The 24,093-nt window shown below is 57.0% G+C and overlaps 1 protein-coding gene across 3 annotated transcripts in view; it reads right to left on the bottom strand.

The window, feature by feature from the left end:
* Positions 1–3,219: 3,219 nt before the first annotated feature.
* Positions 3,220–24,093, bottom strand: part of TBC1D22B (TBC1 domain family member 22B) — a gene marked incomplete at both ends in the record, with an annotated part of 39,571 nt that continues 18,697 nt past the window's right edge. For all 3 annotated transcript variants that reach the window (XM_080710600.1, XM_080710601.1, XM_080710602.1), the window contains 7 exons: positions 3,220–3,348; positions 8,317–8,412; positions 8,649–8,776; positions 10,722–10,797; positions 10,934–11,040; positions 20,267–20,381; positions 23,577–23,642. In XM_080710600.1, coding sequence (XP_080566726.1) covers positions 3,220–3,348; positions 8,317–8,412; positions 8,649–8,776; positions 10,722–10,797; positions 10,934–11,040; positions 20,267–20,381; positions 23,577–23,642 — 717 coding nt within the window. The remainder of the gene's footprint in view (positions 3,349–8,316; positions 8,413–8,648; positions 8,777–10,721; positions 10,798–10,933; positions 11,041–20,266; positions 20,382–23,576; positions 23,643–24,093) is intronic.

Here is a 24,093-nt window from a genome sequence, read left to right as displayed (position 1 = left end):
CAGCCTCCCGAGGTCAGGTGCGGCCCAAGTCTTCTCGTCCGGGAGTCACAGGAGTCTTTCTGCAGGTAAGATTATAAAGTAGAAATCCCTTCTAGCAACTGTAGACTTTAGAAACCCAGATCAAGCAAGATGGGTGTCTGAAAAGTGTAAGCCAGCGCCGGGCGTGGTGGGCACGCTTGTGACCCCAGTACTTGGTCCCAGCTGCCCAAGTACTAGGATTACAGGTGTATGCCATTGGGCCTGGATAAAACATCTTCATTTTACTATTTTTAAAGGAAAATGACTTAGGGAGCCAAAAGAGGAGGAGGAAAAATGAGGACATCTCAGCCGGGCGTGGTGGGCGCGCTTGTCATCCCCGCGCTTGGGAGGCGGAGACAGGAGGATCGCGCTGGTTCAGAGCCAGCCGCGCTGGCTTAAGAGACCCTGTTTCCAAATAAAAAGTATAAAATAGGTCTGGGAGTGTGGCCCGGAGGTAGAAGGGCTTCCAGGAACCCCAGTACCACCAAAAAAAAAGAAAAAAAGGACATCTGCTTTGGACAGCTTGTGCTTTAAGTGCTATTTTCTGTAAACAGAGTTTCAAGTAGAGAGCTGTAAGATACTTCTGATACCTCTAATCACGTTTACTACACTTTGGAAGCACCTGTAATCACTGTCATCAACGCGGTTATGCTCTGGCGGTCTCCCTGGCTGGTAATTGAAGTGGGTGTTTCAGAGGTGCTTCAAGTTAGTCCTGCTTTCCTCTTCAGGCGGGCCCTGGATGGGGAGTGCGACCACGCCAGACACTCATGACCCACCTGGTGGGAAGGGGAGAGAAATGGAGGCGGTGGGATCTGGCATCAGTCATCGCGGCCTCCACCGGGCACGTCGTGATCCCCGGCCTGGGAGGCTGAGGCAGGAGGATCGCGGTTCACAGCCAGCCTCAGCTACTTAGCGAGGCCCTCTGCAACTCAGACCCTGTTTCAAAATAAAGAATAAAAGAGCCGGGCATGGTGGCTTGTAATCTCAGCATCCGGGAGGCGAAGACCAGAGGACCGCGGTTCACGGACAGCTTTAGCTACTTAGTGAGGCCCTCTGCAACTCAGTGAGACCCGGTTTCAAAATAAAGAATAAAAAAATAGGGCAGAGGGTGTAGCTCAGAGGTAGAATGTCCCTGGGCTCCATCCCCAGATCCTCAAAAAAAAAAAAAAGGAATAAGATAGGACTGGGGTGTAGCTCGGAGGTAGAATACCCCTGGGTTCAATCCCCAGTACCACAAATAAAAAAGGACAAGCCGGGCATGGTGGCACACACTTGTAATCCCCACGCTTGGGAGGCTGAGACAGGAGGATGGCACAGGTTTGAAGCCAGCCTCAACCACTTAGTGAGGCTCTCAGCAACTTAGTGAGACCCTGTTTCCAAATAAAGTATAAAAAATAAGTCTGGGAATGTAGCCCGGAGGTAGAAAACCCCCTGGTTCCACCCCCAGTACCACACACACCAAAGACCAATGACCAAAAACCAGAGCCTTGGCGAGGCCCCAGCCGCAGGCAGGCCCAGGGCTGGGGCGTGAAGCGCTCACTATCTCCAGGCTGTCACTGGCGTGGAGATCCTGGCCTGCCTCCTGGCCTCCTGGAGGGTCTGCGCCTGGCGGCGTCGGCATGGCTCGGCACGCGGGAAGGCGTCCCGAGACGTCACCGCCTGCGAACCGCGCGCTCGGTTCTGCAGCTCATGCAGCTCAGAGAAGGTGCCGCGCACTCCGAGCGCCCTGCGGGCTCCGTCTCCGCTTGCCCCACATGCAGGAGGCCTGTCCCCACATTTACCAGAACCCGCGGGAAGCACCCCAAGAACAGGAGATGCCTTTAGGTCCAGGTCTCACGAGTCCACAGAGGAGACGCAGCAGGTGGAGGAGAGGAGGAAATACACTTTATTTACAACGTGTTCACTTCATCCACAATTCCCGTACAAACATAAAAACTAAAAAAATAAAGCCACCACTTGGGAACACAAGTGTCTTTCTCTAGTCAGTCTGCTGGGGGCAGCACGGCCTGTCCTGTGTGAAGGAAACCACCAAGCCACGCAGAGGGGAGGCACGGGGCGCCTGAGATCAGCGGGGCGCGCTGGGGGCCCGGGCTCAGCTGGCGTTGCGGGATGCTGCCCTGCCCTGCCCGGCCGCCCCGCGAGCCGTGTGGGTGCGGCGTGGGCAGACGCGGCGCTCTGGGGTGAGCAAGCCTCGCCTTGGGGACACGGCCCGTCCCTTGGCACTGGGATTCTAGGGGAGGGCCAGGAGGGAGGCGGGCGGAGGTCCAGCAAGGCCGGGTGGGGACTCTGAGCCAGAGGCTGGGAGCCCGCTGGCCCGCCGGCCCCAGCCACAGCTCCCTCCTCGCGGGTCTCCTGGGCGGCCTTCACACACTGATGCACATTGGAGATGTACAGCCACGTCTGCCTCAGACAGCGACGTTGTACATTTCCACCCATACACATAACACAATTTACACATAATATCTTGGAGTGGGTCATCATGGAAAACAGGTCCCGAGAGGTGAGAGCCTCCCTCCCCGCCCCGCCCCTGCGCAGGGACGCTTCGGCCCGGGCCACCAGCTCGGGCGGGCTGCCGTGGACACAATGCAGACAGAACGGAACATGGATGGTGTGTAAACGCACGCGTGCGCGCACACACACACACACACAGAGGTCTGGTGACAAAAAGAAAACGCCTCCTAGCCCTTGGTGCAGGCCTCTTCCCAGAGCCACCGGGCGGAGCGAGCGCGGGGCCCAGACAGCCGCCCTGGTGGCTCAGACCAGGCAAAGGGAAGGCCAGGAGACCGGGAGCGGGAGGTAAGGCGTGTCTGACCAAATCAGACTGAGTCACGACAGGCAGCCCCGTCAGAGCCCGCCCGCCGTAGTCTGTCCCCTCTCCTTTAAAACAAAAACCCCGGTGTGGCGTGGGGCCCAGGTGAGCTGCGAGCTGAGACCTGCGCCCCCTTCTCAGTCCAGTCTCCGTTAGGGGCAGTGACCCTGTACCTCCTTTCCTGTGCCCTCCCACGGCTGGGCGGCCGCGCGCCGTGGAATACCGACGGTGGGCCGAGGGTCCGGGCCGCGGCGTGGTGGGCGCCAGCTCAGGCCGCGCGGCGGGCTCTGTACAGCGGGAGCGGCTCCTGGCGCCGGCCGCGGCTCGCGCGGTGGCCACAGTGATCCGACCGCCATCAGAGGTGGGGCGTCGGGGTCCCGGCGAGACAGCACCTATCGGCGGTAGTGATTGGGGGCGTCGGCGAACATGTACTTGAGTCTGTAGGCCTCGGCCAGGAGCAGCCCGATCTCCTCGTTGCCCCAGTGGATGGTGGGCAGGTTCTGCAGCAGCAGGAGGAGGCCCTGCAAGGCAGACAGCGTGAGGCTCGCCCCTGAGCCCGGGAAAGCCGCCGGCCCGAGGACCGGCCCCGAAGGCCGGGGACAAGGGAGACAGCACAGGACTCCGCGGGAGGAAGAGAAGCCGGGCGTGGAGGGCACGCCTGTCACCCCAGCACGGGGGGCTGCCACGGAGGACCGCAGGGTCGCGGCCAGCCTCGGCAAGTAGCGAAGCCTCCACAACTTCGTGAGGCTCCGTTTCACAATAAAGAAAAAGATAGGACGGGGGTGCAGCTCAGAGGAAGAACACACCTGGGTCCAGCCCCAGGGGCCGCAAGGCATGTCTTTGTATATTCCTTGTGTGGTATAACGCTTTCATCTAAACAATACACACTCTGTGGGACTTTTGTCTAGCAAGAAATAAAAACACAGACGATAAATGACCTGCAATTTCATGGCCACGAGGAGGCTGTTCTTACCCTGTCGCGGCCTCCCAGCCATTCCCTGGATTTACACAGTAATATCTTCTCGATGTAATTTGAATCTAGTTAGCATTAATCACAAGCACTTCCTCCAAACCAAAGACACCCTGAAGACATTTCAACACCCAAGAAGTTTCCATGATGTAAGCTGCACAGTAATTTACAGCCTCTTGTTTTATGTACTTATTTCTGGGTTTTCACTGTAATGAAGTTATAACGCACATATTTGTGCAGAGGCCATACTTTGCTCCCCCTCCTCTCTCTATACTGAGGACTGAACCCAGGGGTTTTCTAACTCCGAGCCACATGCCAGCCTTTTTTATTTTGAAGCACGGTCTCACTTAGTTGCTAAGGATGGCCTCAAACCTGCAATCCTCCTATCTCTGCCTCCCAACTACTGGGATGAAAGTGTGCGCTATTTCTTTGGAGCTAAATTCCTAGAAATGAAATGAAATTACTATGTCAAAGGGCACAACTTTTTTTTTTTTTTTTTGGTGGTACTGGGGTTCCTGGAAGCCCTTCTACCTCCGGGCTACACTCCCAGACCTATTTTTATATTTTTATTTGGAAACAGAATCTCCTAAGCCAGCACACGTGGCTGGCTTCGAACCTGCGTGATCCTCCTGTCTCTGCCTCCCAAGCGCGGGGATTACAAGCGTGTACCACCACGCCCAGCAAGGGCACAAATATTTTAAAAGTACTTAATATTTGTCCAGAAAACACATTTCAGGAGGAGAACATCCTTCTCCCTAGGTCTCTGCCAACATTCTCAACACTGACAGACAATGTTCACTGTAACCCCTCCCCTTCCCTACACCCCGTCCAGCTGAAAACAAAACTCCAGACCCAGCCGGGCGTGGTGGCGCACACTTGTAATCCCAGCACTTGGGAGGCTGAGACAGGAGGATTGCAGGTTCGAAGCCAGCCTCAGCTACTTAGTGAGAATCTCTGCAACTTAGTGAGACCCTGTTTCCAAATAAAATATAAAATAGACCTGGGGAGTAGCCAGGAGGTAGAAGGCCCCTGAGTTTCATCCCCAGTACCACAAAATAGATAAACGAGTAAATATATAACTACATAAAACACATAGTAATCAAAATATTCTAAAAGCAAATGGGGCCGGGCGTGGTGGCGCATGCTTGTAATCCCCGCACTTGGGAGGCTGAGACAGGAGGATCGCACAGGTTCGAAGCTAGCCTCAGCTACTTAGTGAGGCTCTCAGCAACTTAGTGAGACCCTGTTTCCAAACAAAATATAAAAAGGTCTGGGAGTATAGCCCGGAGGTATATCCACCCCAGTACCACCAAAAAAAATTAAAAATAAAAAAATAAAAGCAAGTGGGCTATTTGGGAGGCTGAGACAGGAGGATCACAGGTTTGAGGCTATCCTCAGCAATAAAGTGAGACCCTGTTTCAAAATAAAAAATAAAACAGGGCTGGGAGGTGTTGCTCAGAGGTTAGAATGCCCCTGGACTCAATCACCATTACCATACACACCCCAAAAGAGAGAGAGACAGAGAGACAGAGAGAGAGGAGAGAGCAATATTTACCTCCATGTGGTAAATTTTCGTGTGTCCATTTGTTTCTTACTGGCACTTTCCAATTTTTCTCTAATGGTTTGGTTTGTGTGATCAGTAGCAAACAAACTCAGCTAACACAGGGTTCTGACCTCTCCTCTCTGGGAGCTCTTCTAGGAGGCTTGCAAGTAGGGACCATCAGCCCTCAGAGGCGGCGCTGGGCGGAAGGAGCCACAGCGCCCCCTGGTGGCGACGCCGGGGCCGGCAAGCTCCACCGCGCCCCGCGGCCGCGCTACACAGCGCTGCGGCTATCACAGCCAGGCGCTCACCCAAGGACGCAGAGCGAAAGGGCGGCGAGCGCAGGGCTGCATGGGGCCGCTCTCACGGGGGCTCCAGCATCAGAGCCATCGCCTTCCACAGCAGAAAGCTGGGAACCCCAGGGGGAGGCCATCGCACAGGAGGGGCAGGTAGCCAGGGACAGAAGGTGCCAGCATGGGGCAGGCCTGGAACCCAGTACTTGGGAGGCTGAGACAGGAGGAGCACAGGGTCAAGAGCAGCCTCAGCAACTTATGTTTGAAAATAATAACAACCAAAAAAAGATAATAATAATAATGGGCTAGGGGTGTGGCTCAGAAGTAGAATACCCCGGTTCAATCCCAGCACCACAACAAACAAAAAAAACCCTTCCCTAGTCAAGTGCATACTTTAACAGGCCCGGGGATCGGTGGTGTGGGAGCACGTGTCTCCTAAACCCAAGAGAAGGGTTCCATCCCCAGTACCACCAAAAAGAAAGAAAGAAATAAAGAAAAAATAAAGAAAGAAAAAATTTCTTGTCCAGGCCGTAAGCTTGGGCGCCAACTCCACCCGCCGCCCCTGCTGACCAGCGGTGCGCCCGGCACACTCTCCCCTCGGAGATGCACAGGGCCCGGGGTGGCTCGCTCTGCTCACGCCGGGGCAGGATTCGCACTGGCAGACCTCTGCCCTGGCACAGCACAGCCCCGTGCTGGCAGGAAGAGCCCTCCCTTCACAGGCCTCCCAGGCTCACCCTGGTGGCCGCCCTTGGCTCCTGCACCACCACCCCGCCCGCGTTCACTTCCGTGACGTGGCAGCCCGCAATCCTCGTGGTTACCCTTTCCCACGAGCCCCGAGACACCAACGACACCAAGATCACTTGGTCCCCAGATACAAGATCCCCAGATCACTTGGACCTCGCTTCCCGTAAGAGGACGCGCCAGTCAGTGTTCCGGTGAGCGTCACGGGCCACCCCCTTGCGAGGCAGGCGTCAGTGCCTGTGAGCTGGTCCAGGCTCCAGACAGGCCCAGGGTCTCCTGCCTGCCACCCGCCACGGGTGCTGAGAGCCTGGCTCCCGCCCGCAGAGGCCGGCCCTCGTCCTGGGAGCCGCGGGCAGAGGCGGAGCACGGCCCACAGCGGGAGGAGAGCCCAAAGGCCAGAGGAGTGAGGAGGCCCTCGGAGGGCTGCTTTGCAGTCTCTAAACTTTCCTGTGGTACTGGGGATGGGACCCAGGGGTATGCTACCTGAGCTACACCCCAGACATACATACACACACACACACACACACACACACACACACACACACACACATGGGGGGGTACTGGGGATAGACCCATGGGCTACCTTAGAGCTCCACCCAGCTCAATTTTTTATTTCTTTATTTTTTATTTCTTTATTTCTTTATTTATTTTTGGTGGTACTGGGGATGGAACCCTTCTACTGCCAGGCTACACTCCCAGACCTATTTTATATTTTTACTTGGAAACAGGGTCTCTTAAGCCAGCGAGGCTGGCTTCGAACCTGTGCGATCCTCCTGTCTCTGCCTCCCAAGCGCGGGGATTACAAGCGTGCACCACCATGCCCGGCTTTTATTCTTTATTTTGAAACAGGTCTCACTGAGCTGCAAAGGGCCTCACTAAGTAGCTGAGGCTGGCTGTGAACCACGATCCTCCTGTCTCAGCTTCCCGAATGCTGGGGTTACGAGCGTGCGCCGCATGCCCGGCTGTGTATGAGCATTTCAAATTCAATGCGCAGCTGAACATAGATCCCCGAGCCCTGCTCCTCCCCGCCCTCGCCACACATGGCAAAATTCGCACCCTATTCATCTATTGCACAGTACATCCTAAACCTGGTCCCTCCTCACACCTCCACCGCCTCGGGCTCCCTCGGGGCTCCTCCCCGCAGGCTACTTTATGTGAAAGTACAGCTTGGGCTCCCCGGCGCGCCTCATGGCCCAGGCCTCGCTCACCTCCCTAGGCTTGTGGGTGCCAGGTGAGCACTGGCCTCTGAGCCCCGCCTGCAGCTGCCCTGCTCGACTTCTGTGCCATGAATTTACCCCAGCCAGGCACAGCAGCACTCGGCTGACTCCCGCCCATGGGAGGCTGAGGCAGGGAGACCACAAGACCACGGCCGGCCCAAGCCACTTAGACCCTGTCTTCAAATGAAAGGGCTCGTGCTGTAGCTTAGTGGTGAAGTGGCCCTGGGCAAGGAGAGGGGAGGGAAGAGGAAGGAAGAGGGAGGGAGAGATACTGCTGAGAGGTCTCTTTGAATAGCTGAGGCTGGCCTTGAACCTACGATCTTCCTGTCTCAGCCTCCCAAATGCTGGGATTACATGCATGCACCACGTCTGGCTTAACAGTCTTTTAAATTTACTATTCACTCTGCTTCTGGTTTTTGTACGTCTCCTCTCAACTCATAAACAGGCTCTCTATATTACATAACGTATGTTACATGTAAGTTACATAGAGACGTCTCTGTTTCATTTCTCAACATGTCCTCTGCCTTCAACAGGGCCTAGCACCTCGCGGTGCTCAGGAGACGCGCCAGTGACCCCGTGAAATGCCCTTGGGCCTGCCGGCCGCTCTGCAGCCCCCCTGCCACTAAGACCCTTTCACACCAGCTCTGGGCCCAGGACCGCTGCGCCCGGTGGGCCTCCCCTGAGCACCACTCCCCACCCTGCGGCCGGCCTCCCAGCCCGCCGCTCACCTGGAAGTCCTCCTCGTCCAAGATCTCCTTCCTCCACTTGATCAGGAAGGCCGCGCACACGTAGAGATGGAAGTGGGAGAACCCTTCGGGCTCAGCCTGGGAGGAGGAAAGAGCAGCCTCTGAGCCCGGGCGCCCGGCGCGCCACCCTGGGCCGGGCACGCCACCCTGGGCCGGGCGCGCCACCCTGGGCCGGGCACACCACCCTGGGCCGGGCACACCACCCTGGGCCGGGCACACCACCCTGGGCCCGGCGCGCCACCCTGGGCCGGGCGCGCCACCCTGGGCCGGGCACACCACCCTGGGCCCGGCGCACCACCCCGGGGCAGGCGCACCTGGTATGTGTCCCACAGGCGGATGGTGCAGCGGAGGGGCAGCTCGCGCATCAGCAGGTTGTTCATCCAGCGGAAGGCGAACTGCAGGTACTCCACCTCGTACCTCCTGAAGTGGCCGTGAACCTGCTCTGAGACAGGAAGCGCCGCTGGCCACTGGCCCGGAGCCCGCGGCCTCCCGCCAGGAGCGCGCGGCCCACTTGGCTGCCTGGCCCCGGCACCCATCGGGGGAACAGCCAGCAGGCAAAGGACAGGCGTCACCTTGGCCGTCTCTAGTGAGGCGCCCCTCTCCCGCCTCCCTGGCAGATGCCGGCCAGCAGGGGCCTGGACGCTGCCCACGGACGGGCTCGCTGGCCCTCCCAGGGCGGCCTCCTCGCTAACACACTGAGTGGCAGGCCAGAAGGCACTTGGCCACATTCAACAGACCAGCTGCCCCAGCCACCGCCTCCGGCCCGTGAGTCTGGAGCAAGTCAAGGCAGAGCCCCGCTCCGCGCGGCAGCCCACCGAAGCCTTGACCGCGCTTTCTCTCCCCGCAGCCTGGAGGGAGCTCTGCAGCTCAGTCACACCCAGGCTGGCGGCGAGCCCGCGGTCCTCCACCACACTCCCATGGAGTGGGGAGACAGGCACGCGCCACCACAGCCAGCTCGACAGTTCTCGTGAGAACCACCAGCCATGGTTACTTCTGGGGAGTAGAATTGAGGAGGGGAGCTAGGCGTGGTGGCGCACACCTATAATCCTAGTACTTCGGAAGCTGAGTTAGGGGGTCACAGGTTCGAGACCAGCCTCAAACAGCTTGACGAGACCCTACTTCAAAATAAAACTAAAATAGAGCTGGGTGTGGTGGCACACACCTGTACTCCCAGTGCTTGGGAGGCTGAGAAGGGAGGCTTGCAGATTCGAGGACAGTCTCAGCTACTCTCATCAACCTAGCAAGACGCTGTTCCAAAGTAGAAAGTAAAATTGGCCGAGGGTGCAACTCAGAGGTAGAATGGCCCTGGGTTCCATCCCCAGTGCCGTACACAAAAAATAAATAAAATAGGACTGGGGAGGTGGCTTGGAGGTAGAAGGCCCTTGGGTTAAGTACTCAGTACCACACACAAAATTTAAAAGGGGAGGATTTCTACTTATTTTGTGGTTTTCTGCATTAATTTTTTGCAATAAAGAAGTATTCTATAATGCAAAGAAACAATAAAAGATACATCTTGAAAAGGCTACTATCAGCCGGGCGTGGTGGCGCACGCTTGTAATCCCAGCATTCAGGAGGCTGAGACCTGGACAATCACGGTTTGCGGACAGCCTCAGCTACTACTTAGTGAGGCCCTATGCAACTCAGTGAGACCCGGTTTCAAAATAAAGAATAAGCCAGGCGTGGTGGCGCACGCTTGTAATCCCCGCGCTTGGGAGGCTGAGACAGGAGGACCGCACAGGTTCGAAGCCAGCCTCAGCTACTTAGTGAGGCTCTCAGCAACTTAGTGAGACCCTGTTTCCAAATAAAATATTAAAAAAAGGCCTGGGAGTATAGCCCGGAGGAAGAAAGCCTCTGGGTTTCACCCCCAGTACCACCAAAAGTAAATAAATAAATAAATAAAAATAAAAATAAAGAATAAAAAATAGGGCAGGGGGTGTAGCTCGGAGGTCAAATGCCCCTGGGTTCCATCCCCAGACCCGCCAAAAAAAAAAAAAAAAAAAAAAAGGCTAAGGCTACTATCATAAGTGCTATACCTTTATTTATTAGGTATCTGTAATAGCAGGGAAAAAATAAAACGAGGGTGGCCAGCAGATGAGCAGCCTGGCCGCCGGCTCAGCACCCGGAGGCAGCTGGCGCTCAGCCTGCTCCTGCGGGACCTGCACGTGGGCCCACCGCGGGGCGAGGCCGGCGCATCCATCTGCACGCGGGGGGCGATTGTGAGCACACAACTCACACAAGGCCGGGACACACTCAGGACGGGAAGTGGAGCGGTGCAAAAGGGGACGGGAAGGAAAGAGGGAGGCGCTGGCGGTGGCACAGCGGGTTTTACGAGGGCCGCGCTGCAGGGCACGCGGGGCGCAGAGGCAGACTCCTGTTCCTGCCCCTACCATCGATCCGGCTGACGAGCTCCTCCAGCGCCTTCACCTTCTTCTGGATCCCAGGCTGTGCAAAAGTGTAGTTATCCTGCAAATGACAGGGGCCGGGATGAGTGGGGGCGGGGTTGTGCCGCCCCCAGCTCACGGAGACAGCACCCCCAAACCCGGCGACGCGGGCTGGCCGAGCGGGTGAGAGGCGGGCTGCCACTGCGCCCAGGCCGCACCTGGATGCCGTCCAGCAGCTTGCTCATGCACCAGAAGCTGTCGGCCTCAATGCTCCGCAGCACGTCCTGGGACAAGTTGGTCACGTCAAAGTTCTCCACGTCCTCCTCTGTAAAACAGAAGGTGAGGAGAGTCCAGAGGGCCTATCGAAAACGCAGAGGCCGGGCGTGGTGGCGCACGCTTGGAATCCCGGCATTCAGGAGGCGGAGATTGCAGTTCACAGATAGCCTCGGCTACTTAGGCCCTCCACAACTCAGTGGGACCCTTTTTCAAAATAAAGAATGAAGCCGGGCATGGTGGTACACACTTGTAATCCCAGCATTTGGGAGGCTGAGACAGGTGGATCCGGGTTCGCAGACAGCCTCAGCTACTTAGTGAGGCCCTCCACAACTCAGTGAGACCCTTTTTCTTTCTTTCTTTCTTTCTTTCTTTCTTTCTTTTTTTTTTTTTTTTTTTTTGCGGGTCTGGGGATGGAACCCAGAGGCATCTGACCTCCGAGCCAAACCCCCTGCCCAATTTTTATTCTTTATTTTGAAACAGGGTCTGAGTTGCAGAGGACCTCACTAAGTAGCTGAGGCTGTCCACAAATCATGATCCTCCAGTCTCAGCCTCCAGAATGCTGAGATTACAAGTATGCGCCACCACGCCCAGCTAGTGAGACCCTTTTTCAAAATAAAGAATAAAGCCGGGCGTGGTGGCGCACGCTTGTAATCTCGCGCTTGGGAGGCAGAGACAGGAGGATCGCGCAGGTTCAAAGCCAGCCGCGCACGCTGGCTTAGGAGACCCTGTTTCAAAATAAAAATGTAAAAATAGGTCTGGGAGTGTAGCCCGGAGGTAGAAGGGCTTCCAGGAACCCCTATACCACCAAAAATAAATAAATAAATAAATAAATAAATAAATAAAATAAAAAAAGAATAAAGCCGGGCGTGGGGGCGCATGCTTGTAATGCCAGCACTTGGGAGGCTGAGACAGGAGGATCGCACAGGTTTGAAGCCAGCCTCATCTAGTGAGGCTCTCAGCAACTTAGTGAGACCCTGTTTCCAAATAAAGTATAAAATAGGTCTGGGAGTATATCCCAGAGGTAGAAAAGCCCCTGGGTTCCACCCTCAGTAAAAGAGAGAGAGAGAGAGAGAGAGAGAGAGAGAGAGAGAGAGAGAGAGATGGAGAGAGAGGGAGAGAAAGATAGATAGGGCTGGGGTGCAGCTCGGAGATAGAATGCCACTAGGTTCCATCCCCAGTATGGAAAAATAGTAATAAAAAACAGGGGTGGGGGTGTAACTCGGAGGCAGAGTGCCCCTGGGTCTCATCCCAGCACTACACACGGGCAGGAAGGGTTCCGTAGACAGAGGCAGCTGGGAGGCTGTGTGCTCCGTACCGCCACCTTGGGGCTCACCAACGCCACAGCACCCAAAGGACCTGCGAAGGCGGAGGAACCACTGCCTTAGCAAAACCTGCCTCACCAAGCTGCCCCAGCGCTTCGAGCTGCGATCCTGCAACCCGGTCTCTCCCACACAGGACCACCTGCCGGTTCCCCATGGAGACCCCAGTAGGCACCAGGAGGACAAGCCGTCTGCGCTGAGGTCCAAACCCTCCAGACACCTGAAGAAACAGGTGTGGTGGCGCGTGCGTGCAATCCCCGTGGACTGGGAGCCTAAGGCAGGAGGGCGGCAAGATCGAGACCAGCTTGGGCGACTTAGCCAGACTCTGTCTCAAAATAAAAATAAAAGGCTGGGGATGCAGCACCGGCCAGCCCAGTTATTTCAGATGAGGCTTGTTAGAAGTGCACGACAGGGAAACGCCACAGCGTTAAGGGGAAGCAAGGCGCAAAGTTCCTTGCGGTGGACTTCCCCCTGCTGGACGCACAATATTTCTGCGTGTTTGTGTACACACAGAGGGAAGACAGAACATATCACAGGCTTATGGCGCTGATTTCCCGGGTGGGATAAATACAAGGTTTTATTTTCCTGAAGCTTTACTGGAGCTTTCAAAATTTCTACAATAAGCATAATTTTTATAGTCCTCAAAAATGCTTGTTAAATATATTTTTTTTAAGAGCCAATTGAGTGCACGTGCCCTTTTATCACCAAAAAGGAAGAAAGCTTCTGTGAAACAACGCTAAGCTAGCAGAAACGGAGAGTTCAGATAATGTGCAAAGGTCCATTTGGGAAATCGTGGTAGGGAAAAACCCAACCAAGAAACCCCACTGCTTTGTGTCCTGTCCTGGCATTTATCCGCGGTGGCGTTCTGGGGAGCAGGGGCTGTTGGACTGTTAGTAAGTGCGGCCAGGTGCAGTGAGCCTGCGAGCCGTGACGCAGGGGGCTGAGGCAGGGCACGGCATGCTGGAGGCCCAGCCTGGACAACTTAGTGAAACCCTGTCTCGAGATAAGAAATAAAAAGGCCCGGGTGTAGCGCACTGGCAGAACGCCCCTGGGCTCAATCTACGCATTGCAAAGGTAACACGCAGGAGATGCCGGGCGCTGAGGCCCGACCGAGTCCTCCTCTTCCTCCCGCTTCACCTCTCAGGCCTGAGATCTTCCCAGGCCGAGACGCGCCTCACTTCCTTCTGCAGGGCGGGCACGCTCCACCCACGCTCCAGGGATGGCTGAACCTCGGCCCCTCTAACTCTGGGGACCGCAGCATCCCAGGAAGGAAGCCTGGGCATGCGGGTGAAGTGCACGGCCTGCACTCGGGCCCCAGACACAATAGCAGCGGCAGCGGCAGGCCAGCCGGAAGGGACACTCAACTCCCGGCTGCACCCCAGCACCGGGGCCTGCTCAGCTCCACACCTGCTCAGCCGGGGACGCGAGGACAGTGTCAGAAGCCATTACTATTTTGGCACTGGGGATTGAACCTATGGGCATTCTACCCTCACGCTACATGCTCAATTCTGCTTTATTTTGAAACTGGGTCTCACTAGGTTGTGGAGAGCCTCATTAAGAAGCTGAGGCCGGCCTTGAGCCTGCCATCCTCCTGTCTCAGCCTCCCAAGTCCTGGGATTACAGGTGTGTGCCACCACACCTGACTCAGAAGACATTATAAAGACCTGGGCGTGGTGGCGCACGCTTGTAATCCCAGGACTTGGGAGGTTGAGACAGGAGGCTCGCAGGTTCGTGGCCAGCCTCGGCTTAATTTAGTGAGACCCTATTTCAAAATAAAGAATAAGAAATAGGACTGGGGGTGTAGCTCAGAGGTAGAATGCCCTGGGTTCCCAGTACTGAAAAAACCAAAGAAGACATTATAAGGATTAAATAAGTAAATATATGAAAGGGATAACAATAGTGCTTGGCATGAATAAGCATTATGGGAATGTTAGCTGGCATTACCATTATTACATGAGAAAGAAATATGCTTCTATCTTTAAGCCGCAGACGGTTTATGTCTGTATTATTTGCAGCCAAATCTAATCTTAAATGATAAATCTGTCATCCCCAAATGTGCCTTAAAATAAGTCAATTTAAAATAAATAAATAAATAAATAAGCCAATTTCGCCAGGTGTGGTGGCACACGCCTGTGAGCCCAGTACTTGGGAGGCTGAGACAGGAGGATCCCAGACTTGAGGCCAGTTTCAGCAACTTAGCAAAGCCCTCAGCAACTTAGTGAGGCTCTATTTCAAAATACACAACGCAAAGGGCTGGGGTGCAGCTCAGAGGCAGAATGCCCTGGGCTCCATCCCAGCACCACGATGATGATGACGAGTGTGGGGCGGGGTGCAGCTGGCAGGACGCCCCTGGGTTCAATCTCTAGTACCCAGAAAGGGAAGGCAGCCCGAGCATCCCCTCGGGCTCGCGGCCTCGCCAGGAAGCGCCAGAGCACACCTTGCCTGCTGGGGCCTGCGGAGCCACGTGGCGTGCGTTTGTGTGGCGTGGGGGCTCGGGCCTGTCCAGCTCGGTCCCGAGACCCTCCCCTGCGCGACATGCGTCAGTGCTGCTGCGGAGTCCCGGCCCTGAGCCCGCATCGCTGCGTGCTACAACACGGCGTGAGCGCTGCTGAGGGCTGTTAGGGCTGCTCCCAGCTCCCGTCCGCTTCCCGTCCACGTTCTCGTACCAGCCTTGGGGCTGTGCGTGCTCATATTCCTTGGAGAAGTGACTACAGCCGAAGTCCACGGTCGTGACTCAGTGTGAGGCAGGGGCTCAGTAAGTACTCGCCCCGACGGTGGTGGGGCTAACTGAGCAGGCAGGAAAGCGGGGCTCACTGCCCTGCAGTGGCCAAGCCCCGTGGGCTGTAGCACTGCTGAGGCCCTCCCGTCCACCCAGAGGCGGACGCCAACATAGAGGTGCTTGGCATATGAAGAAATTCAGAGTGGCACCTGGCCTGCAAGAGCCGCGGCCAGTGGCAGGGGAGACGGCAATGGCGGTGTGGGGGCGGCCGCGCACCAGCCTGCGCTGGGCCTCGGAGACCACAGGAGCCAGGGAGTCGAAAGGCCGCACGAGGTGTGCCCAGGGAGGAGGCGTGCCCAGGGAGGAGGCGTGCCCAGGGAGGAGGCGTGCCCAGGGAGGAGGCTTGGGCTGCTGAGCGCTAGGGAGGGAGGCGGCGAGCCCACGGCCTGGGTCCTTGCGCGCTGCGGGAGCCCTGGGTGTGCGTGTGCACGTGTGTTTGCATGCATGCATGTGTGTGTGTGTGTGCATGTGTCTGGACTGAACCCAGGCCCCTTCTACAAAGTTCTGCTCCCAGTTCATTTTCTATTTTGAAACAGGGTCTTGCTGAGTTGAACCCACAGTCCTCCGGCCTCCGCCTCCCAGGTACCACCTCTCCCCAGAGGCGGCCCTCGGCACCGGCCCACTGGACCCGGACACAGTCGGCTTCGGGAGAGAAGACGCGGCTTGGAGCCAGGCGAGCAGACGGCCCCATCCACCGGAGCGGGGTGTCGGGTCTTCGCGTGCCCACAGCAAGCGCGGCGCTAACTTAGCAAGCGGCCAAGGTGGTGGGGACAGACGGGAGCGCGCCTCAGCTCTCGGGGCGGGCCCGGGGACAGCACTGTCCACAAGAGCCCTCACAAACAGCCTAGCATCTGCTCACCAAGGCCTGGCAGTCGGGGAGGGCTGCACGCCTCAGCCTTTGAGGTCTGATTTAGGGCCGACGGGCAGACGCAGAGGGCTACATGGTGAACCACTGCACCACATGGGCTGGGTGACCGCTGCCGCAGGGCGCGTCTTGAAAACGCGGATCCGGCTTCAGCGCCTAGGAGAAGTGCCATCTGGCTATGACGGCTGCCGCTGGGTTGCTCGGGAGGACAAGAACGCGATTTGGGGTCGGTTGACACCCAAAGACTGGAGTGCACCCTTCATCTGAAAGTTTTTAGAAAATCAGTGATCACCCGGGCATGGTGGAGTGCGCCGGAGACAATGGGATCACAAGCTAGAGGCCAGCCTCAGCAACGGAATGAAACCGGGTTGAAATAAAAATAATAATAAAATAAGGTTGGGGTGTAGCTCGCAGGTAGAACACCTCTGGGTTCAATCCCCAGTAAAATATCCAGTTGCCAGATAAGAGGATGGAAACCCTGTAGGTTTGGGTCTATTTATTGATTTGTGGTGGTACTGGAGATTGAACCCAGGAGCATTCTACCCTTGAGCTACACCCCTAGCCCTATTTTTAAATTCTGAAACAGTCTCACGAAGTTGCTGAGGCTGGCTTCGAACCTGCGCTCCTTCCATCTCGGCCCTCCGAGGGCTTATGTCCTCTCTCTTGACTGTAGTCAAGCTGGAAACAGGGTGCGGTGTGCACACACCCAGTATTTGGGAGACCAAGACGAGAGGATTGCAGGCTAAAGCCAGCCACAGCGAGAGACTAGGCAACATAGCAAGACCCTGTTTCAAAACAAAAAGTAAAAATAGGACTGGGGGGTGAAAACACGGATCCCGGGACACAGACCTGTGGGCGAGGGCTGGGGCAGGAAGGGGCCACACACAAGACCGCTCCCCTCTCCTTGGCGGCGGTGGGGCCTGCTGGGGGTCAAGCCCAGGCTGAGCCGCAGGCCACCCCAGCACCTCTTCAGAAGTGATTCGTGTTCTAACACTGACCGGTGATGGTTATACAGCACCATAAAGCACTGAGAACTACTGACTTGTGCCCTTTAAATGAGTAAATTTTATGGTGCGTGGGTTACATCTCAATAAAGCTGCTACCAAAAACCCCACAAAATTTGATTAAAGAATTTATTGAGCCCGGCGTGGTGGTGCATGCCTGTCATCCCAGTATTTGAAGCAGAGACAAGGGGATCACAGGTTTGTGGCCGGTCATAGGAACTTAGTGAGCCCGTCCACAATGTGGTGAGCATTTCCAAATAAAGAATAAAGCAGGGCTGGATATAGCTCAGAGGTAGGACGCGTCTTGGCTCAAGCCTTAGACACACACACACACACACACACACACACACACACACACTCGGTGGTGGTATCAGGAATTGAATCCAAGGGCATTCTACCCTGAGCTACACCCCAGCCCTGTTTTATGTGGAAACAGGGTCTCCCTAAGTTTCTGAGGCTGGTCTCAAGCCTGAGATCCTCTGTCTCAGACTCCCAAGTGCTGGGATTATAGGTGTGCACCACCATCCAGCCTATTTCCTTCCTTCCTTCCTTCCTTCCTTTTCTTCTTTCTTTCTTTCTTTCTTTCTTCCTTTCCTTCTCTTTCTTTTATTGCTAGGGATGAAACTCAAAACATTCTACCCCTCCAGGCTACATCCCAGCCCTGTTTTTTTTAAATAGGGTCTTACTAGGTTGCCGAGAGTCTCACTACTTGCAGAGGCTATCTTTGAACCTGCGATCCTCCCGTCCCAGCCTCCCAAGCACAGGGCTTACAGGTGGCCTATTTTCTATTTGGAAACAGTCTTGTGAGATTGCTCAGGCTGGCCTGAACTGTGACCCTCCCGCCTCAGCCTCCCAAGCTGCAGTTAGGGAGCGTGAGGCCCAGGCACGCTTGTTTTTAGGGCAGCAAGCAAAGCAGTGTGCTGCCCACTGTGGCACGAAGTCTGCGGAGGGCGAGCTGTGGACGTGCCAGGAAAAAACCCAAGCTCGGCGCCCAGCGTCACTGGATGGGGTCTGGGAGCTTGCCGAGCCCTGGCCCTTGGCTCTCCCGGTGAGATGGACTGACACCCACCCTGAGACAGCGGCCTTCCCGACTAAGTCAGCTTGCCACTGCTGTCCACGTGGAGCAGTGCTTAAGGATCGGCGAGCTGGTGCTGCCGGGACAGCAGGGCCTCTCTGAATCCCAGGAAAACCAGGGCCCAGAGCACAGAGCAGTGCCGGGGCGGGCACTGACGGCTGAGCAGGAGCGAGGCATGGGGGCGCCGCAGGCCAGCGCTGCTCAGGACGAGTTGGTGGGCGAGCGGCCAGCAACACGTCAGAGCGGCACCGCCGCTTCAAGCACAGGGTCGCGACCCGAATGACGGCTTCCCAGCCTCGTCCTTTATGTTCCCAGACAGGGGCATACTTGTGTTACTGGACTGGCCTCAAACTCCTGGGCTGCAGGGACCCTCCTGCCGCAGCCTCCCAGCGCCTGGGCCCCCCCGGCCTTGAGAGCTGTGTTTGAAACTTGCTGGGTGGTAGTCTGTGCTCAGGAGGAGAGGGGAGGGAAGGGGAGGGGAGGGGGCAGAAGGTACGGGAAGACTAGTCTTGCTGCTGGGGATCGCTGCAAAGCGGCCTGGGCATTGGACCCAAGGGTGCTCTGCCAAAGAACTACATGCCCAGCCCTCATTACTTTGTTTGAGACAGGGTCTCGCTGTGTGGCCCGTCTCAGCCTCCCACGCAGGCAGGGTTAAGGCGGTCCCCACTGAGCCCAGCCCTCCGCCCAGCCCCAGCCTGCCTGCTCCAGGTGAGCAGGATGACGGATGGTATTCTACACTGGAAAGTGAAGCGAGGCTGCCTCGGAGCTACACCTCCAGCCCTGTTTTGTTTTTACCTTGAAACAGGTCTCATTAGGCTGATGAGTCTCAGTACTCGGCTGAGGTTGTCTGCAAATCCGCGATCCTCCTGCCTCAGCCTCCTAAGTACTGGAATTACAGGCATGTGCCACCACATCCAGCTGCCTTCACTTTCTGAGACTGCCCCATGCAAAAAAAACCTAATCAAGTTTTACAAGCCTGGCGCACACTTGTAATCCCTGTACTTGGGAGGCTGAGACGGGAGGACCATGGTCCGCATCCAGCCTCAGCTACTTAGTGCGACCCTCTGCAACTCAGTGAGACCCTGTTTCAAAATAAAGAATAAAAAATAGGGCTGAGGGTGTAGCTGGGAGGCAGACTGCCCCTGGGTTCCATCCCCAGTACAAACCAACAATAAACACACACACACACACACACACACACACACACACACACACACACACACCTGAGCAGAGCTGGGTATAATCCCAGGAGGTGGGAGGCTGAGACAGGAGGATCAGACTCACGGCTGGCCTCAGCAATGTAGCAAGACTCTGAGGCGCCCACTAAGACCCTGTCACGACAGACTGCAGCAGAGCTACGTGTGCAGCTCGGAGCAAGCGCCACGAAGCAAGCAGAGCACCTCTGCCTATTCCTCCCACCCCAACGGCCTGGCGCCCGGAGCCCAAAACCCGTCACCCCAGAACTGGGGAGGCCGAGACAGGAGAGTCACAGGTTCGCAGCCAGCCTCAGCAACGTGGTCAGACCGTGTCCAAATCAATAAAAACCAGGGCTAGGGGCATAGCCCGGAGGTAGAATGCCCGGTTCTTCCGAGTACCACAGAGTAAAGGGCTGTCCTTGCTGCGCCGCGCCCGGAGGAGCCGCCGGGCTGAGCCCTCTCCGGGGTCCTGGCTGGCTGAGGGGAGCGGGCAGGGCCGCGGAGGCAGGCGGGCTTGCTCGGGACCTCTGAGGCGCAGGGAGCAGGGCGCGGCCCTGGCTCCTTGCGGGCCTTGCTGGTCGGCGCAGGAGGAGAGGCTGGACTGAGAAATCCTACCGCACCATGAAACCTGCCGCTCCCCCTCGTGACAAGCACCCGGCAGCGGCTGAGCGGCGGAGGGCAGGGAGAGGGCAAGGCCACCCCAACAGGAGCTGGACCCTGCCACCCCGCCTGGCCCCTGCCCCACGTCCCGCTCCTAATGCCCAGCCCGGGGCTGAGGTGTCAAGTCTGACGCCAACGTGGAGGACGGCCCGCGCAGGGTGCGAGCTCGGGACCTCAAGAAGCCTCCACTAAGCCACCGCGGCAGAACAGACGTGGCCGGGCCGCCCCGGGGCTGAGCTCTGCCTTACAAAGCGCCCGGTCTTTTTCAGTGCGGCCGCCCACCGGCCACAGTGGACTGACGGAGGGACAGACGGAGGGACAGACGGAGGGCAGAGGAGCGCGGCGCTGGGTCGGCACGGCACGCTCGCGCTTCTTACCCACATATTCTGAGAGGAAGACGACAAAGAACGGAGTGACGAGGTCGTTGATCCCCTGCACGTACCCACTGGCGGGGTGTCGGATGGCCCAGATGAACAGGATTCTTTCAAAGATCTAGGAAAACGAGAGGAAGCGGGCACGCGATAATCAGCGGCGCACTGCCGCCACTTGCCCCGCCGCGGCCGCCTCGGGGCTGGACTTTTAGGAAAACTTAAAACCCTTTTTATGTCCTGAGGAACTTTTAGTTTTGTTTTTTATCTGCCCCTTAGAATTTACAAACTGCTTATATTGATGCCCTGAGGAATGCAGCTTCCTGTCTTTTTTCTTTTTTTTTCGGTGGTACTGGGGTTCCTGGAAGCCCCTACTGCCTCCGGGCTACACTCCCAGACCTATTTTATATTTTTATTTGGAATCTGGGTCTCTTAAGCCAGCGAGGCTGGCTTCGAACCTGCGCGATCCTCCTGTCTCCACCTCCCAAGCGCAGAGATTCAAGTGTGCGCCACCACGCCCGGCAGTGTCCTGTCTTTCAAGACACTCCCTGACCTTCCCGTGTTCCCAGGTGTCTGGTGTCACGTGCTTGGACCCAGGCTGCTGTGGCGGCACCGGTTCCAGCCCGGCTCTCCGGCATAGGTGCTGCGTCTGCTCGGGCAGGGACACGTCAGTGCGCCCTCTCTGGGTCTTTTGGGCCGCTGACCCTGTGAACTCCAGGGAGTGCCTCTCCACGGCGCCCTCCCTGCTGGGGGGTCTCAATGTGGCTCCATTCTAGCCGGACCAGGACGGTGACAGCCCAGACACGCGGGAGGCCCCTCACATACCAGGACAAAGGCCCGACAGGCGAGGGCCCAGCCCCTAGGACTCACAGCCACAGCCGACACCAGTGGAGGGCTCCGGGATTAAACCATCAGTCACGAGAGGCAGGGGCCCAGGCTGGGACAGGAAAGGCGGCCTGCCCTCAGCCTGCCGGTCCATCCCCCAGAGGAGTGGGGGATGGACTCTGAGGGGTCCCTCAGCCAGTTCTGGGGGCAGAACAAGCAGGCGAGGCACCCAGGGAGGCCCGGGAGGAGGAGAAGGGGATATGGCCTAGAGTGAGTACAGGAAAGACGGAGGGAATGCAGAGACATGGGCTCTCGGCCAGCTGCCTCCAGCTGCTGGTGGGTGGTGAGGACGTGAGAAACGCATGGCTGCCCTCCATGGCCGGGCTGGGGAGGGCGTGGCTGCCGCTCGAGGGTCAGTCCCTCTGAGCAGGCACACCAGTCCTCTGTTGCTGAAGGCCTGAAGGCCTGGAGGTTGATCATCACGTGGGGGGGGAATATATATTTCTCAAGAGCCCCGCCCATTTGGTTTCTGTTAGACGGCTCCTCTACATGGGCAAGGTGGTGCACGCTTGTAATCCCAGTATCTGGGAGGCTGAGACAGGAGAGTCACAGGTTCAAGGGCAGCCTCAGCAAGTAGTGAGACACTCATCAACCTAGCAAGATCCTCTTTCAAAAATAAAAACAGTGGGTATAACTTAAAGGTGGGATGTCCCTGAGCTCAACCCCTTCGTACCACCAAAAAAAAAAAAAAAAAAAAAACCAGAATACAAACTATCCTATTTTTCTGATTTACTATAAATGATTTAAATTTTAAAAAAAAATGTACTTTCCTGTTCTTACTACAGCTCCGTACTTTGTAAGCATTTTTTTTTTTCCCGGTGGTACTGGGGACGGAACCCTTCCACCTCCAGGCTCCACTCCCAGACCTATTTTCTATTTTATTTGGAAACAGGGTCTCTTAAGCCAGCGCGGCTGGCCTCGCACTCGCTCGACCCTCCCATCCCCGCCTCCTGTGTAAGCACGTTCCCTTCCTGTGCCGTGCTGTGCAGGGCTCCCGGTGCTGCATTTACTTCCCAACACGTACTGATCCTCCACGATACGCAAGCTTTCATGTGTCCTCTTTCAATACATGTTGAGCGCACCACTACACCCTGAATTGAATTTATGCTAATAAAGGTGTTTTCAGAAAAATAAATAAATGGAAATAAAATAGAGCCGGGGGTGTAACCTGGGGTCAATCTTCAGTACCAAAACAGAAAAAAAAAGAAGAAAAAGCCCCCCCAGCAAGTGGGGTGAGCAGCTGCCTAGCCGGTGGAAGGCCCTGGTCCGATCCTTAGCACTTGGAAAGAAAAAGGAAAAAAGCCCTCCTCCAGTGGGTCCTTCTGTGCGCACCATCGGCCCCTTTAACCCACACCTCCTGGCGTCCAACAGACCCGCAGCAGCCAAGCCTCTCCAGGGAGGGTGGTGACGTGGGTGTGCTTGCCGTGTTGCCAGAGGTAACAGAGGGACGGGACGGGACGGGCTACCCTGAAGGCTTCCTTCAGCTGGTGCTGGAGGACAGTCCCGCCGTGCTGGGGCAGCGCTAAGCTTCTTCCCACCTGCAAAGCAGGCCTCTCGCGCTCAGTGCCGTCTGCATACTCTGCGTAAGATGAGGACAGCCTATGCCAAGGGAAGGCAACTGGAGAGGTAGCACCCAGCCAGGCGCAGCTCGCACACCCCTCAGCACAGCTGCTAGGGGCGCAAGTTCAAGGCCGGCCTGGGCAACTTAGAGCCCGCCTCAAAAGAAAATTTAAAAAGGGCCGGGGATAGCCGGGCATGGTGGCGCACGCTTGTAATCCCCGCGCTTGGGAGGCGGAGACAGGAGGATCGCGCAGGTTCGAAGCCAGCCGTGCTGGCGTAAGAGACCCTGTTTCGAAAATATAAAATAGGTCTGGGAGTGTAGCCCGGAGGAAGGAGGGCTTCCAGGAACCCCAGTACCACCAAAAAAAAAAAAAAAAAAAAAGGGCCGGGGATAGCTCAGGGGTAGAGCAATCGCCTAGCATGTGCGAGGCCCTGGGCTCAATCTCTAGTGACATTAAAAAAAGAGTTGGCCGGACGTGGTGGCGCACGCTTGTCATCCCCGCGCTTGGGAGGCTGAGACAGGAGGATCGCGCAGGTTCGAAGCCAGCCTCAGCTACTGAGTGAGGCTCTCAGCAACCTAGTGAGACCCTGTTTCCAAGTAAAATATAAAATAAATAGGTCTGGGAGTGTAGCCCGGAGGTATACAGCCCCTGGGTTCCACCCCCAGTACCACAAAAAAAAAGTCGATACGGTAAACCTTATGTGTGTCTTACAACTTTACGAAGCTCTACTTCCAGGGGATGAAGTCGAGCAAACTGGGACAGGAGTGGTGAGATGCGGGGCAAGGACCCTGCAAGTGCCTCTGGCTCGGGCTGGGGGCCGTGGGCAACGAGGCGGCGGGAGGGATCTGAGGCCAGGCTGTGGGGGGCCTCACCTCCTGCACAAGCGGCTGCTGGAAGAGCGGGATGAGAGGATTCGTCCTTGGAATGTCGATGTGGATCTGAGGGAGAAGCCACAGTCAGAACCACACACGCCGCCGGCGTCTCCCTGGGCGAGCTGCGCTCTGGGAAACTGCCCGTGCAGCGCCTCCCCTCCCCATGCCAGGGAGGCACAACGCCGGGCCCAAGGCATGCCTCACGGCCAGGAGGGCCCACTGCTCGCCCCGGCCTGGCCACACTGAGCGGCTCTGCCAGGGCCCTGGTCACCAACAGGGGCCCAGAACTGAAAGAGCGACAGCGGCAAAGAGCAGGGGTGGGCCGAGAGGACGCCCTGGGCCCACGTGGAGTCAGGAAGGACCAGGCTCGGCCTTCAGTCCCTGGGGCTGTGACCGAAGGTCACTGCGGCTGGCATGGGCTTTGCGGACGCCCAACGCCCAGTCTAACCATCCAAAAGGCAGAGTCGGCAGCGGTGGCGGCGACGGCAGACCCAGCTCTCCGCTGGCTCCAGGCAGC

Source organism: Muscardinus avellanarius, assembly GCF_963383645.1.
Source record: "Muscardinus avellanarius genome assembly, chromosome: 14".
Taxonomy (NCBI): Eukaryota; Metazoa; Chordata; class Mammalia; order Rodentia; family Gliridae; genus Muscardinus; species Muscardinus avellanarius.
The sequence above is the reverse complement of the archived record's forward strand: the minus strand, read 5'-3'. Positions and strand labels throughout refer to the sequence as shown.